This window comes from Spermophilus citellus (genome assembly GCF_964194105.1).
Source record: "Spermophilus citellus genome assembly, chromosome: 4".
Lineage (NCBI taxonomy): Eukaryota > Metazoa > Chordata > Mammalia > Rodentia > Sciuridae > Spermophilus > Spermophilus citellus.
Window position 1 is genome coordinate 112,662,382 of NC_138185.1, and position 12,961 is coordinate 112,675,342.

Sequence of the window (12,961 nt, forward strand, 5' to 3'; positions counted from 1 at the left end):
AGCTTTCCTCTACTATATTGTTCTTGTCAGGTCTTCTGATCACAGTGGTGAAAAAGGTGACTAAAATGGCTGGGGTACTTGGACAACACAGCCCATGGAACTAGAAAGGGTGGGCTTGCTCAGGGCCAGAGTGGGTTGAGAGCTGCAGGTTTTTCCCAGGCTGCCCTTCAGCCAATGCCCTGGAAACATACAAGGTGGTTGTTGTTTTTGGTGCTGGGAGTTGAACCTAGTGCCCCGTGCAATCTAAGCATATGCTCTACCACTAAGCGACATCCTCAGTCCCTAGTTTTATATTCTACTTCTTCAATAATACTGTCTTTTCATGCATTTGTATTTTATCCCTCCCGTGTACCTTAACATCAGACATTGTCTCTCACAACTATCCATATTTGGTTTTTTGATTACTTGGGCCTCCATTTCCTCATCCCTAACATGAGAAATGCACGCCTTTCCTGCTTTGCAGGGTTATTGGAAGATCCAGTATCCAACGAGATGAGATGCTGAAGAAACTTTAAAATAGCAGGCAGATGCAATAGATTACCATTAAGGAGTCACCTGTCAGGTAAGCACTGCTTATACTGGCTGTTGGCCAGGAGACAGTCAGAAAGAGGGGGAAGGAAACATAAAAATAGAAAAGCTGATGTCCTTTTTCTTATGTGGTTGATTTTTTTTTTCTTTCCAGTACAGGGAATGGAACCCAGGGGTACTCCCCAACTGAACTATATCCCAGCTCTTTTTTATTTTTATTTTGAATTTGTGGTCCTTCTGCCTCAGGCTCCCAAGTCACAGGTGTGTTCCATTGCAATTGGCTTTATATGGTTGGTTCTTAATTTATGACTGAAGTTCAATCACTAATAGCCAAAGAGTACTGATTTCACAGAGAAAAACTTGGAGAAAATGTTTACCCTGATGATAGATAAGAAGAGGACAGTCAGCACTTTTGGTTGTCTCCTGGGGTGATCCTACACTGTGACTCTACAGGTGATTGGTTTGAACTCCATCTTAAAGCTAGGGGAACCTCATGCTTTCCCCCAAGAATTCTGGGAATTCCCTGGAGTTGGGTTTCTCCAGGTCAACTCTGACTCTAAATTTCCTTCTTGGTTGTCTTGTGGCCACACCTTTATTCCTATCTCAAAATTGCCTCAAATGTTGAAGACAGCCCCCTCTCTTTGATACTCCTTATAGTTCACCTACTCCAAGGCGGCCTGTACAAAAAACAATTATTAGAATTTTAGGAATAGATTATACTGGGAAAAAAGGTTTGATTGCAGAATCATGGTCCAGATAATTGAAAACAAAATATTTTTAAAAAAATATTTATTTATTTATTTTTTTGAGTAGATGGACACAACACAATGCCTTTATTTTTTATGTGGTGCTAAGGATCGAACCCGGGTCCCGCCTGTGATAAGCGAGCGCTCTACCGCTCTACCGCCACAATCCCAGCCCCCAAAATCTTTTTTCTTAATATTTATTTTTTTAGTTGTAGTTGGACACAGTGCCTTTATTTTATTTATTTATTTTTATGTGGTGCTGAGTATCGAACCCAGGGCCTCGCATATGCTAGACAAATGCTCTACCTCTGAGCCACAACCCCAGCCCTGAAACAAAACCTTACAAAATTTTAAAACAAAATCTGTTCTTTAGAGCTTCCCCAATTTCCACCTAATAGGCGTTAGCTTCTGGCCTTATTGCTTAGTATTCTGGTTTCTTCTTTGTTCTTCTCCTCTCCAAATTCCTGATCATTTCTTAGAGATTTTTAGCAATCTTTGTTTTTTTCCTCCTAATCCATACCCTTTGGGCCTCACCTTCTACCCTCAGGGGGCCTATCAAGGTATTTGCCTAAACAAAGACACTTCCTTCCCTAAAAAGAACTCTTGTGCTACCAGATAAAATAATAGCTTCTCTTGTCTGCTACAACAATGACAAAATGGCCAAATTGTGCTTATTCTTTGGGAAATCTGACTGAGAAACTGATGTGACTCCATTTTTGAAAACAGCTTCTACCTCAAGGCCTGTCCAGAGGGAGGGGGCATGACCCTTGTCCTTGGAAAAACCCACAGAGCACTCCTAGACAGATAGCCGCCCTGCTGAGTTGTTTGTAAATAACAAGAAAGATCCTCAGGAGCCAGGTGTCCCTGACTCAATCAGGCTAGGTGAGGACCCATAGCAACCCCCTAGCAACCACCAAGCAGCATGTGACAGGGAAATACCTGGGATGCCAGATGACCCTCCAGTAGTTTATGGTGGTTGGTAACATGTTGGGAAACCACACGTACTCCCCTCGTGGCCTAAACCAATCAGTTCAAAGGAATCCCCCTCTTGTACTGACCAATCACCCCTACCCAACTTGTTCCCACCAGTGAATGTGCTGATCAATGTTAAGAGTTATTGTTTGACTTTCCCACAGTATGGAATGATTGGCTGTGTGATGTTGTGATGCATAGAGTATCCCCCCAAAACCTATAAAATCTCACTGAACAAAGGACCAGGACTCACTCCCTGGGACCGCTGCATCGGGAACAGTTGTGAGTCCAGGCTGGAGGTCTATTGGAGTCCCACGAATCTGGCATTACACGACAATATATGGGCCTTCTGGCCAACGGAAAAGTCAACAATTCTCCTGATGAGGGAGTTTTTACCCAGGGTCTATCTGCACCTCTGCACCTGATGCTCACAAGTTTGCGGGGGGGGGGGGGGGAACCTAGGTGGTTCTATTTTATGATGAACAAAAGCAGGGTTAAGGAACTGGATCAAAGAAGTTCTGAGCTAGCACTTGAACCCAGATCCCAGGTCATTCAATAATCTCTGTTTGGGGAATTTTTACAAAAATGGGTAATGTGTTTTGAGCATGAATTTGGTGTCCCAGTATGGAAGGTCAAAAGACACATGGGTTATTTGTTAGGTAGGTTTTACATAAGTGCTGGAGGAAAAGATAAGCTGTCAGCAGATGCTTTTCTGTGTGGAGACTGAAATGTTATCTCCCCAAGATAACCATCTTGAAGCTGTTAGGGAAGATCCAGCAGGGCGGCCTTGGAAGCCACCTCCTAAATCCCTCTCTCCCGAGTCATTCCCTCTCCCCTCCCCTCACCCACATCCTGTCCTCTCAGAGGCTCAGTTCCCATTCCCCACCTTCCTCTGGGAAGCCATCCGTGAGAGCACACACTGACTGAGTTCTCTCTCCTGGGAATCTCCTTGACAATTACTCTCTGCTTTGCACCATTAGTATGTTCTAGACCAGTGGCTTTCAGATGTTGTTGACTGCAGCCCATAGTCAGAAACATTTTACCTTGCCTCCCCACCCCACCATATTCTCTCTCTCTCTCTCTCTCTCTCTCTCTCCTTTTTCCTTTGGGACCAGTGATTGAACCCAGGGACGCTTAACCACTGACCCTCATCCCCAGCCCATTTTTAATTTTTAATTTAGACACAGGGTCTCGCTAAGTTGCTTAGGGCCTAAATTGCTGTGGCTCGCTTTAAACTCGTGATCCTCCTGCCTCAGCCTCCTGAGCTTCTGGGATTACAGGTGTGTGCCACCATGCTGAGCCACATTCTCTTCCTAAACACAGAAATATACATGTAATAAAAATGTCTCATTCTGATGCTTTCAAGCCCCACATTCCCAGCAGTCAGCCAGATACAAGGCTCTGCACACCTACTGGCCCCTTCCTAGCCTCTCTTGGCTTCGGCAGCCAAGGCCCTCTGTGCTCCCCCCACATCATACCAGCTGTTGCCCTTCTCCTTGACTTTGGACCTGCTGTTGTTCCCTCAAGGCCTTTCTCCCTCTGAGAGGGGAAACTGGATCCACTTCAGGACCTCAGAGGGCCTTCATCTGCCCTGTGCAGTTTGGGTTGCTCTGAGACAGTACTCACCACACTGAACTGGATTTCCTGACCCACGCTTCCCTCACTCACCCGAGCTCCCGAGGCCAGTGATAGGAGTATCTCAGTCGGTTTTATATCATTGGCATCTACAGTAGCGTCATTGTCCAGCGGATGTTAATTGAAAATTAACAAAATAATGCTGTTCTCTAGTCTCATGTCATCATTAATTAAAATTCTTCCATTCCATATGCTCCTAATCTCTCTGGCTATTTTAATGATCCAGTTATATATGTGTATGGTGGGGGGAGGTGGAGAAGATGGACTTGGGAAATCATAACAGTTGTTCATCCAATAGTTCCTGATGTACCTCCTTTCCAGCACAGTCAGTGGTATTCATTGTCGCAGGGAGGATGAGGATTCTGATAGCTGGAATGCATAAGTAAGCAAATAGTCAATGCTCAACTTATGAGTTTTGAGGCAGATTTTCAAAACTCCACAGTGGGTTAGGAGTGTAGCTTCATGGTGGAGCACTGACTTAGCATGTGCAACACCTTGAGTTGGATCCCCAGAACCACAAAAAGATTAAATAAATAACAAATAAAACTTCAAGGCAGAGATAATAGTCTCGAAAACCAATGCATTTGATTTGAAGAGAAGAGCCTGAGGCCCGAGAAAGTAGGCCGCAGGGGTTAGGTCTCAAGCTATGGGTTAGAATAGGGTGGGTGAGGAGCCAGCATCTTCCCCAAAGACAAGATTAGCGATGGGGACACCAGGTGGAGCTGGATCAGGTCAGTGGGTGGGACCAAACCTGGACAGGTCAGGAAGGCAGAGTCAGCATCAAGAAGACCCAGGAGAGGCTGAGGCAGCTCCCATTGAGCATCTGTGGCCACCTTGGCCTGTGTCCATATTCACACGAACTGTCGACTCACTGGGGGAGCAGGAGCTTCTGGCAGGGCCCTCTCTGCCGAGGTCCTACAGAAGTGACGCCTGGCCAGCCCTGAGTTTGCTCTCTCCATCCACTACCCACGTGTTCTATAGCTCTTCTGGTCCAGAGGGCAGTGGTGATGTGGGAAGGAAGCCCCAGCATCTGCGCCTGGTGAATTAGACAGAATAAGCCCAGGATTCTGCCCCAAGGAAAGCAGTCATGGCAGGTCCTAAGGCTTTACATGGGTTTAGACTCTCATTAAAATTACAGAATATGCCAGGTGGGGTGGTGCACACCTGTAATCCCAGCAGCTTGGGAGGCTGAGGCAGGAGGATCTCGAGTTTAAGGACAGCCTGAACAAATTAACAAGATCCTGTCTCAAAATAAAACATAAAAAGGGCTGGAAATGTAGCTTTGTAATATAACGCTTGCCTAGCATGTGCAAGGCCCTGGTTTGCATTTCCAGTACATTAAAAAAAAAAAAAAAGGCCCCATGGGGCGGGTAGGCAATATCATTTCAGTGATAAAAGGACACAAATTTTCTAAGACAGCCCTTCCTCGTTCAGGTAGCCCAAAGGGCATTTGCTAAATAAGGTGCAGCCAACATGGTTCCAAGTCCCCAGTTAGTGGTGATTTAGAAGAGAAGTATAAAGTGCTGACCCTAACTCTGTGGAGCACTCCTGGGGGTTCTTCTGATGTGTCCCTGCCCACTCCCTTTTCCCTGCTCTTTTCCTCCCTCCCCTGTCAAGGTCCAGTCCTTCACTCAATAAGTCTGCCCTGACCACTCCCAGGCACTTGCCATCTCCTACCTGGGTCACTACCCCACAACCAGACCTAGTTTCCCTGTGTGACTCTTGCCCTCCAATCCCCTGCAGTCCAATCAGCCAGAGGGAGGTGTCCATTCCTGCTTCAAGCCCTCCAGGGCTCCTTAACAGAGTCCACTTCCCATGGGCAAGGATTCAGGGCTCCCCTGGGCTCCCCTGGGCTGGCCCTGCCCTTGTCCTCTGTGCCCTGAGCTATACCAGTGCCTGGGAAGCAGAGAGCTGGGCAGATTGCTCCTGGTTCTCTCATCAGTGGCTTCCTGAAGACTGTGTGGGCTGCAGCTGGTGAGCCCCAGGGCTGGGCTGCCCTGGGCTCTGACCACCAGCTGCAGAGGTCTGGCTGGGACCCCTGTCCCTTTCTTCCCCTTTGCTTCACAGCTTTCTCTTCCCTCGCCTCCTCCTCAGTCCCCAACCTCATCGAATTTCAGACTCTCCAGGCAGAAAAGGCCCCTCCCTGTCATTGTCCCTGTGGGAAACTGGTCAAGGTCATGGAACAGGTCAGCATTGGTCTGGTCTGAGACGGGAAGTCAGAGGAAGCCTCAGTCACACATCCTGCCGTGTCTGCAGCCTCCAAGGGAAGGAGACGCAAGCTCCCTCCTCTGGCTCTCTCCACTGCTCCCTGAGGACAAGTGACCTCCAGGCCAGCAGAAGGCTTGGTGCCTCCTTGAGAGCTTCCCTCCTCTTATGCCTGGGGTGTTTTGGATCCTGGCTGCTCTGGGTGTCTGCTTTGTCATGAGGCCTGGTGCCTGTGGTTGGGTCATTAATTCTGGGGTGGGTGGGAGGTGGCAGAAGGGACTCAGCTCAGAACAAATAAGCTGGATAGAAAGGCCATAATCTGCCACCTGCTGGCTGGATTCAAGTTTCTAGCAAATTCTTCCTGATCTTTAAATCTTGCTGTAATTACTGTGACCTTGAAATCCAAGATCCCTGTCCTTAGTATCCCTTCCTCCATCCTCCCTCCTGAGGCCCAGTCTGTTAACTTGGTGCACACCAGCAGCCTACCCACCCCAGGGGGTTTATCTATGAAGGTGGCTCTGGCAAGGGCAGTGCTTAATCCAAAGGGACTACATGCTAAGGACGGGCAATTCCAGGCAGGGTCACAAGCCAGGTGTGGGGAGGGGACAGGGTGCTCCAGGACAGTAGCTTCCTAGAATCTCAGGCTCTACCCTGTAACTGCTCACCTTCTGTCTCTGAGTAAGGCTGACCCATTTGTGCTTGTTAACGAATTGAAATTCCAAGGAAAGACAGGCAGCAGGTTGATCCCAAATAGGAAACACACGAACGTGAGGGAACAAGGAGGTTCTGCCAGCATCCCAGACAGGCCCTCTTCCTGCCCCTCGCTGCAGGTCTGCCGGGCCTCCGAGGGATCAGCTAGTGCTTCCTGTGGCCAAGGTGAGTAAGAGTCTGCCTCTGCTCCAGGCAGCCCCGTCACGGTCACCACCGATTTCGAGCTGGAGGACAGGGTGGAGCTTGGGGGGTGTTTTCAGTATGAAGTCATTTCCCACAGTGAAGGAGCAGCCACGTTCTACACGGTCCACTGACAGTCTGGGATACTTGCCCAGTAGCAGGAGAGTCTAAAAATGCCCAAACCCATCTTGGGATCTCAGGAAACTGGCTGGAAGACAAGCAGGGAGTCAGCAAACTCCAAAACAACTGCCCATTCCAAGCTGAGCCCAGCCAAGAGCAAAGCTCATCCTAGCTCTAGGGGCTCTGCATCCTGCCTGGAGATGTGATGGTGCCCACAGACAGACCACCGGCCAGAGCCGCTCAGGGGCAGGCCCAGCACCCAGTACTGAGTAGGTTCAGCTGCCTGGTATGTGTTGAACTAAGTTGGAAATCCAACGGGGTATGGGGGGCTGGATAAGGAATTCTAGGCATGCCCAGGAGGGCACCCTTGCTAATAGCAGGGGTGATAGGGGCCTCTCCATAGATGGGATGGGTCTGGAGTTGAGCCTACAATATCTTTACCTAGGGAAAAGAAGGAACAAACACCTCGGGGGGAGCATGGCTACAGGGATGGTTCAAAAAGCCACAAAGGGCTTGCTTGCTTGCATCTTTAAAGATATATGGTAGGGCTGGGGATGTGGCTCAAGCGGTAGCGCGCTCGCCTGGCGTGCGTGCGGCCTGGGTTCGATCCTCAGCACCACATACCAACAAAGATGTTGTGTCCGCCGAGAACTAAAATAAATAAATAAAAAAATAAATTCTCTCTCTCTCTCTCTCTCTCTCTCTCTCTCTCTCTCTCTCTCCCCCCCTTTCCTCTCTTTAAAAAATAAATAAATAAATAAAGATATATGGTAGGCAAGGCCATCATTGGCAGAGGGATTAGTGTAACAGACCAGGCAAGGAATATATCCTACCATATGAAGAGTTTAAGGGCATAGAGCCAACCGATGGGAAACCAACGAGTTTTTCAATAAATGCAGAAAATGTAGTTGGGAAAATGAACTACTGAGGGGAGAGGGAGAACAAGTTCAACTCTGACCTTGGACAGTCTAATAAGTAATGATTATCTAGGTGCTGTGGTGCATGCCTTCAATCCCAGCGACTCAGGAGGCTGAGGCAGAAGGATTGTAATTTCCAAGCCAGCCTCAGCAACTGATGGAGATCCTGTCTCAAATAAGAAGGGCTGCAATGTAGCTCAATGGTAAAGTGTCCCTGGGATAAATCCCCAGTAATAAAATTAAATAAATAAATGAGTTACCCAATTGGGCTCAGATTTGGGGGAAAGGTGGGACAGGTCAAAAAGACAGATTACCTGTCCATTCATTCACTTGTTCCCCTGGGCCCAGATTGGGGGAAGCCTGTCAAAGGACCATCTCCATCCTCCCCAACATCTAAGGAGAAGGAGCTTATGAGGGTTAGACTTCCACTGGACCCAAAATTGCTTTCAAATCCAGATTTTGTCAGTCAATCTCAAGCAGAACCTCTAGGAGTATCTTTGTTCACATTTATGTTCAGCAGAAGTGCTTTCTGGCACCTAAGCCCGTGAGAAGCTCCCGGTCTGCTTCCCTTTTCCTGATACAGTTGTTTGTACCACTTGATCCGGGCAATGGGTGGATTTGGGGATTTGTCCCATCCTCTCAACTGCTGGTATAATGGAAACCAGATGTAGACCAGGAAGGGACCCTAGTAATTGTCCACATCCCTTATTCTGTAGATGAAAAATAAATGTTGCACAGAAAGAAAAAGTGACTTAACATCACACAGCTAGTCAGGACCAGGACTGGGCCTGGACTTCTGCTTGGTGTCCTGCCCAGGACTCCTCTGCAGCCCTCTATCATCTCCTCCTTGACCCTCTTCTCTAAGACTGACAACTGCTTTCTTCTGGCTCTTTTGAGTTTCCTGTGGTGGCTTTGCACCTGTCTTCTGCCAGACAACCCTGGCTTGGTGACAGAGTGTCACCAGTCTCATGATATGATGGCACCCAGAGGGGGGGCCTCCAGAACAGCTGTATCCAGCTCTAGGCCTGGCTGGGGACAGGGCATGTCTCCTTTGGTCCTGGACCCAGGAGATCCATGTCCCCAGGCCTCTCACCCCCTACAATGGCTGAATGACCTTGAACATGTCACTGCTCAGCCTGACTGTCCTTGAAAATGGGAATGATAGAACATATCCTGTTCCTCTGTTGTGAGAATAACGTGTGTCGAGTGTATGGAATTTGCTTTGTAAACTGTGAAGTGCTGTTCCAGTGTAAGACACTGGTCTCCCCAGAGCCCAAGACAGAGCAGAATAACTATGGAACTATTGAGTAACTCTAGGATGATAGTTCTCAACTGGGGGCGATTTTGACTCCCCTGGGGGCATTGGCAGTTTCTGGGAACATTTAAATTGTCACAACTGGGTGGGGGTTTCTATGGCATCGATGGGTGGAGGTGGGGCTGACTGCTGAACCTTTTCCAATGTATAAGACAGTCCCCACGGCCAGGGCTTGTGTGGCCCCCCAAACCTGTGAGGAATGAAGATGCAAAAGCACATCTGTTGACACAGAGCTGGGCTCTTATTCCAGAAGGGCAAAGGAGCTGTGCCTGGGGAGTTGACCATCGAGGTACCACCTGACCAAGAGCAGGAACCACTCAGGGTTAAATGAGATGGCCACACCCAGCTTTGATACATTGAAACATTTTATTTCAACTCTATCCTTGGGAGGCAGCATAAATAATCACAGAAGACCACAAAGGTCGATGGGAGAGAAAAAAAAGCTCCAGAAGTGTGAGGTGAGATGAGCTGATGCTGCCTGGCGGTGAGGAAGGACCAGGAGACCCTGCTTCAGCTCTGGGAGGGTGGGGGGTGTCAAGGAGAGGCCCAGGGCTGGGGGCTCACCCCTCCCAGCCCCCTGGAGGGCCAGTGGACAGGATGTTCTGCAGGGAGGCTGAGGAAAAGCAGGTGGAGTGTCCTGGATCTAGCAGATCCTAGCCAGTGGGAAAAGAGTGGACACCCATGTCTTGATCCCCAGATCTCACCCCCAAGCTGTGACTTTTCTGAGAACAGTGCTTTGGGGCTCTGTGGGTGGTGGACCATGAGAGGAGACAAGGAGGAGAAGGAAAAAAGAAAATGTGCAGAAGACCAAGTGAAATGTGGCATCCCAGAGTGGTGTGCCCTCGGGCCACCGCCCGGTTCCCACGTCTGCACAATGGAGCCTGTGAGGATGGCGGGATCCTATGTGTGAAAGGATGGTGGCGACTTGAAAGTGCGGCACTGATGTGAGCGGCTGTGGTCGGCTGTGGTCGTTCTACGTGCGTAAGGCTGAGAGTGGCTGAGAGAGCGGTGGGGAGAGACACAAGCAGAACATCCCCAGAAGCCATCGGACCCCTGCTCCGCCTGCCCCAGGATGAGCTCCACCCTTCTCAGCCTTGGTTTCCTCCAGGAAAGAGGCCTCATCTCAGATGGAGTCCCCTGAGGGCAGGGTGAGATCAAGGGGGGTCTGGGGCCCCCAGCATGGGGGGGGTCTCCACCGGGCAGTGTGGCACATTGGCACTACTGGTGTGGGACAGACCGTAGAAGTGGCTTCCGGTTCTCCTTCTGGAGAAGGCTACAATGGGATTGGCATTCGATGCAGTGGGAAGGGCCCTGGCCTTGGGGCCTGGACACCAAGGGTCCTGGTCCTGGGTACACTGTTGACCTGCTGGGTGATTTAGTAGGTCTTGTCCCCATTGCAACCGTCAGTGCTTTCTTTGACGAATGGGGACACTAATCCCTACCCTGGCTGGCTCACAAATTAACTGGGAAAAGGGTGTGCAAGAGCTTTGAAGAGACTCACGGGGCAGGCAAGGGGTCATTATGGCCTTGGAGAGCATCCTCTTCATTCCCTGAAGACAAGGGGCAGGGGGAGGGGAGGAGACAGAGGGGAGCCTGCCAAGGCTGCCCATGTCAGGTGAGCCAGGGCTGCTGGGACTGCAGGAGGAGCCTGCAACCCAGCCCTCACTCTGTGCTTCCAGCCGTGATCCTGGGCAGGCCTCTATTGAGTGCTGACATGTCCTGACAGCCCCTTGGCAGGGGAAAAGTTCAAGTTCTAAGTCAATCAGGGATTCTGCTTCCCCCTCTGCTCTCTCATCTGAGGAAGACACCTCTCAAGGAGTCTGTGGTCCTGATCCAGAGGAGAAGCTTGGCTCCTGGGTGGCAGGAAAAGGGGCTGTCAGTGGGGGAAGGGGGTCTCCAGGAGAAGCTGGGGCTAGTGTTAGCGTGAGGTCAGGAGGTCAAGGGTCAGCTTCCAGTTCTTGAGGCAGTAGATGGGGGTCTTCAGGCTGGCCCCCCAACTCCAGCCCTGGCTCTGTCTCTGGGGTCACTGGATAAAGGGAAGTTAAGGGATGAGTAGAAACAATGGAGAGATCGGCTTAGGAATCAGCCCAGCTGAGGAGCTAACAGTTTTTGGGGCTGTTGCGTAAGTTTTTCAGTTCCAGCTGTAGCTGCCGAATGCGGATGTCCTTCTGGGCCAGCTCCTCTTTCAATCGTCGAATCTCATCCTGTTGCCGGAAGAACATTCGGAGGAGCTGGGGTGGAAGAAGAAGAAACAGGGCCACGGAGGGCCCGGGAGAGCAGGTGAGAAGGGATTTGGCAAGTGGGTCTCCAGATCCCCTGCCTCCCAGGCTTCCACTGCTCTCAGTCCTGGGCAGCCCGGATCCATCCCCATCCACCTTTCACCCTCCAAGCTCAGCCATGGCTCCTAGCTTCCTTGTGACCTAAGAGAAAGGCAGGCGCTCACCGATGAAGGTCTGGGTCCAGCCCAGCAGTCCAAATGTGAACCTAATGCTTTTCTTTATCATCCTGGATGGAAACCTTTCTAAGATCTTTTTCATCCTTCTCTTCTTAAGGAGGCTCAGGATTCAGAACGGAAACTAGTTTTTGGTTTGATTGTGGTGCTAGAGATGGAACCAGCTCCTCATGCATGCTAGGGAAGCTCACTACCACTGAGCTACACCCCAGCCTTGGAATTTTGCTTTTAAAATATGGGACTATGACAAGGTACCAAAGTTTTCACTGAGAGGTGATTCCTTCACTGGGTGGGCACAGGGGCCCAGCATCAGGTATGTTGGCAGACCTTCACTCAATTGCCTCCCTGGATTGACTGACCACTTTCTTCATTTCCTCTATAAAACATACTGACAGATGCCCACAAAACACTGAGCCCTAGAAAGCAGCAGGCTCCTCCTGGACCCTGCACACTAGAGCTGAAGGTCATCCATGGTCACTTGTGTTTATGTAATTCTGATGTGAGTTATATTTACTATTGTAATGGCATACTTTAATTAAATATGATATACACTGATGAAATGAGTATAAAAAATTTTTTAAAAGAACTTAGCTAAGTGCTTTATAAATTCTTGCTAAAGGTGATGCTAAAAAAGTACAGTTAAGGGCAGGGGTCATGGCTCAGCAGTGGAGCGCTCACTTAGCATGTGAGAGGCACTGGGTTCGACCTGCAGCACCACATAAAAACAAATAAATAAAATAAAGGTATTGTGTCCAACTACCAGTTTAAAAAATGTTTAAAAAATATAGTTTGCTGGGTATGGTGATTCATACCTGTAATCCCAGCAACTTGGGAAACTAAGGCAGGAGGATAGCAAGTTTGAGGCTAACCTGGGTGATTTAGTGAGACTATTCCAAAATAAAAAGGGCTGGTGGTGGATGAGGATGTACCTCAGTGGTAAACTGCACCTGGGTTCAATCCCCAGTACTTAAAAAAAAAAAATTGTAGCTGAGTTAGGCATGGGTGATATAACCATAGAGATTGGGTGATAGGCTATCTCTTGCTGTGTAGTGGTGGCACAACAGTGTGTGTTTGTCAAACCTCATAGGGCTACACACTACAAATGAGGAAATTTATACCCTAATTCACCTGTCTCAAAAACAGATTAGTGAAAACAAGGGCTTTGCTTTCAGAATGACTT

General features: G+C 49.2%; 1 protein-coding gene across 2 annotated transcripts in view; it reads right to left on the minus strand.

Annotated features, from left to right (window-relative positions):
* Positions 1–9,691: 9,691 nt before the first annotated feature.
* The window catches only part of CORO2B (coronin 2B), a 137,977-nt gene continuing 134,707 nt past the window's right edge, over positions 9,692–12,961 (minus strand). Inside the window, exon 11 of one of the 2 annotated variants that reach the window (XM_081293118.1) lies at positions 9,692–11,560. In XM_081293118.1, the coding sequence (XP_081149244.1) occupies positions 11,429–11,560 (132 nt within the window). In that variant the 3' untranslated portion in view covers positions 9,692–11,428. The remainder of the gene's footprint in view (positions 11,561–12,961) is intronic. The other variant, XM_081293117.1, reaches the window with a different exon arrangement.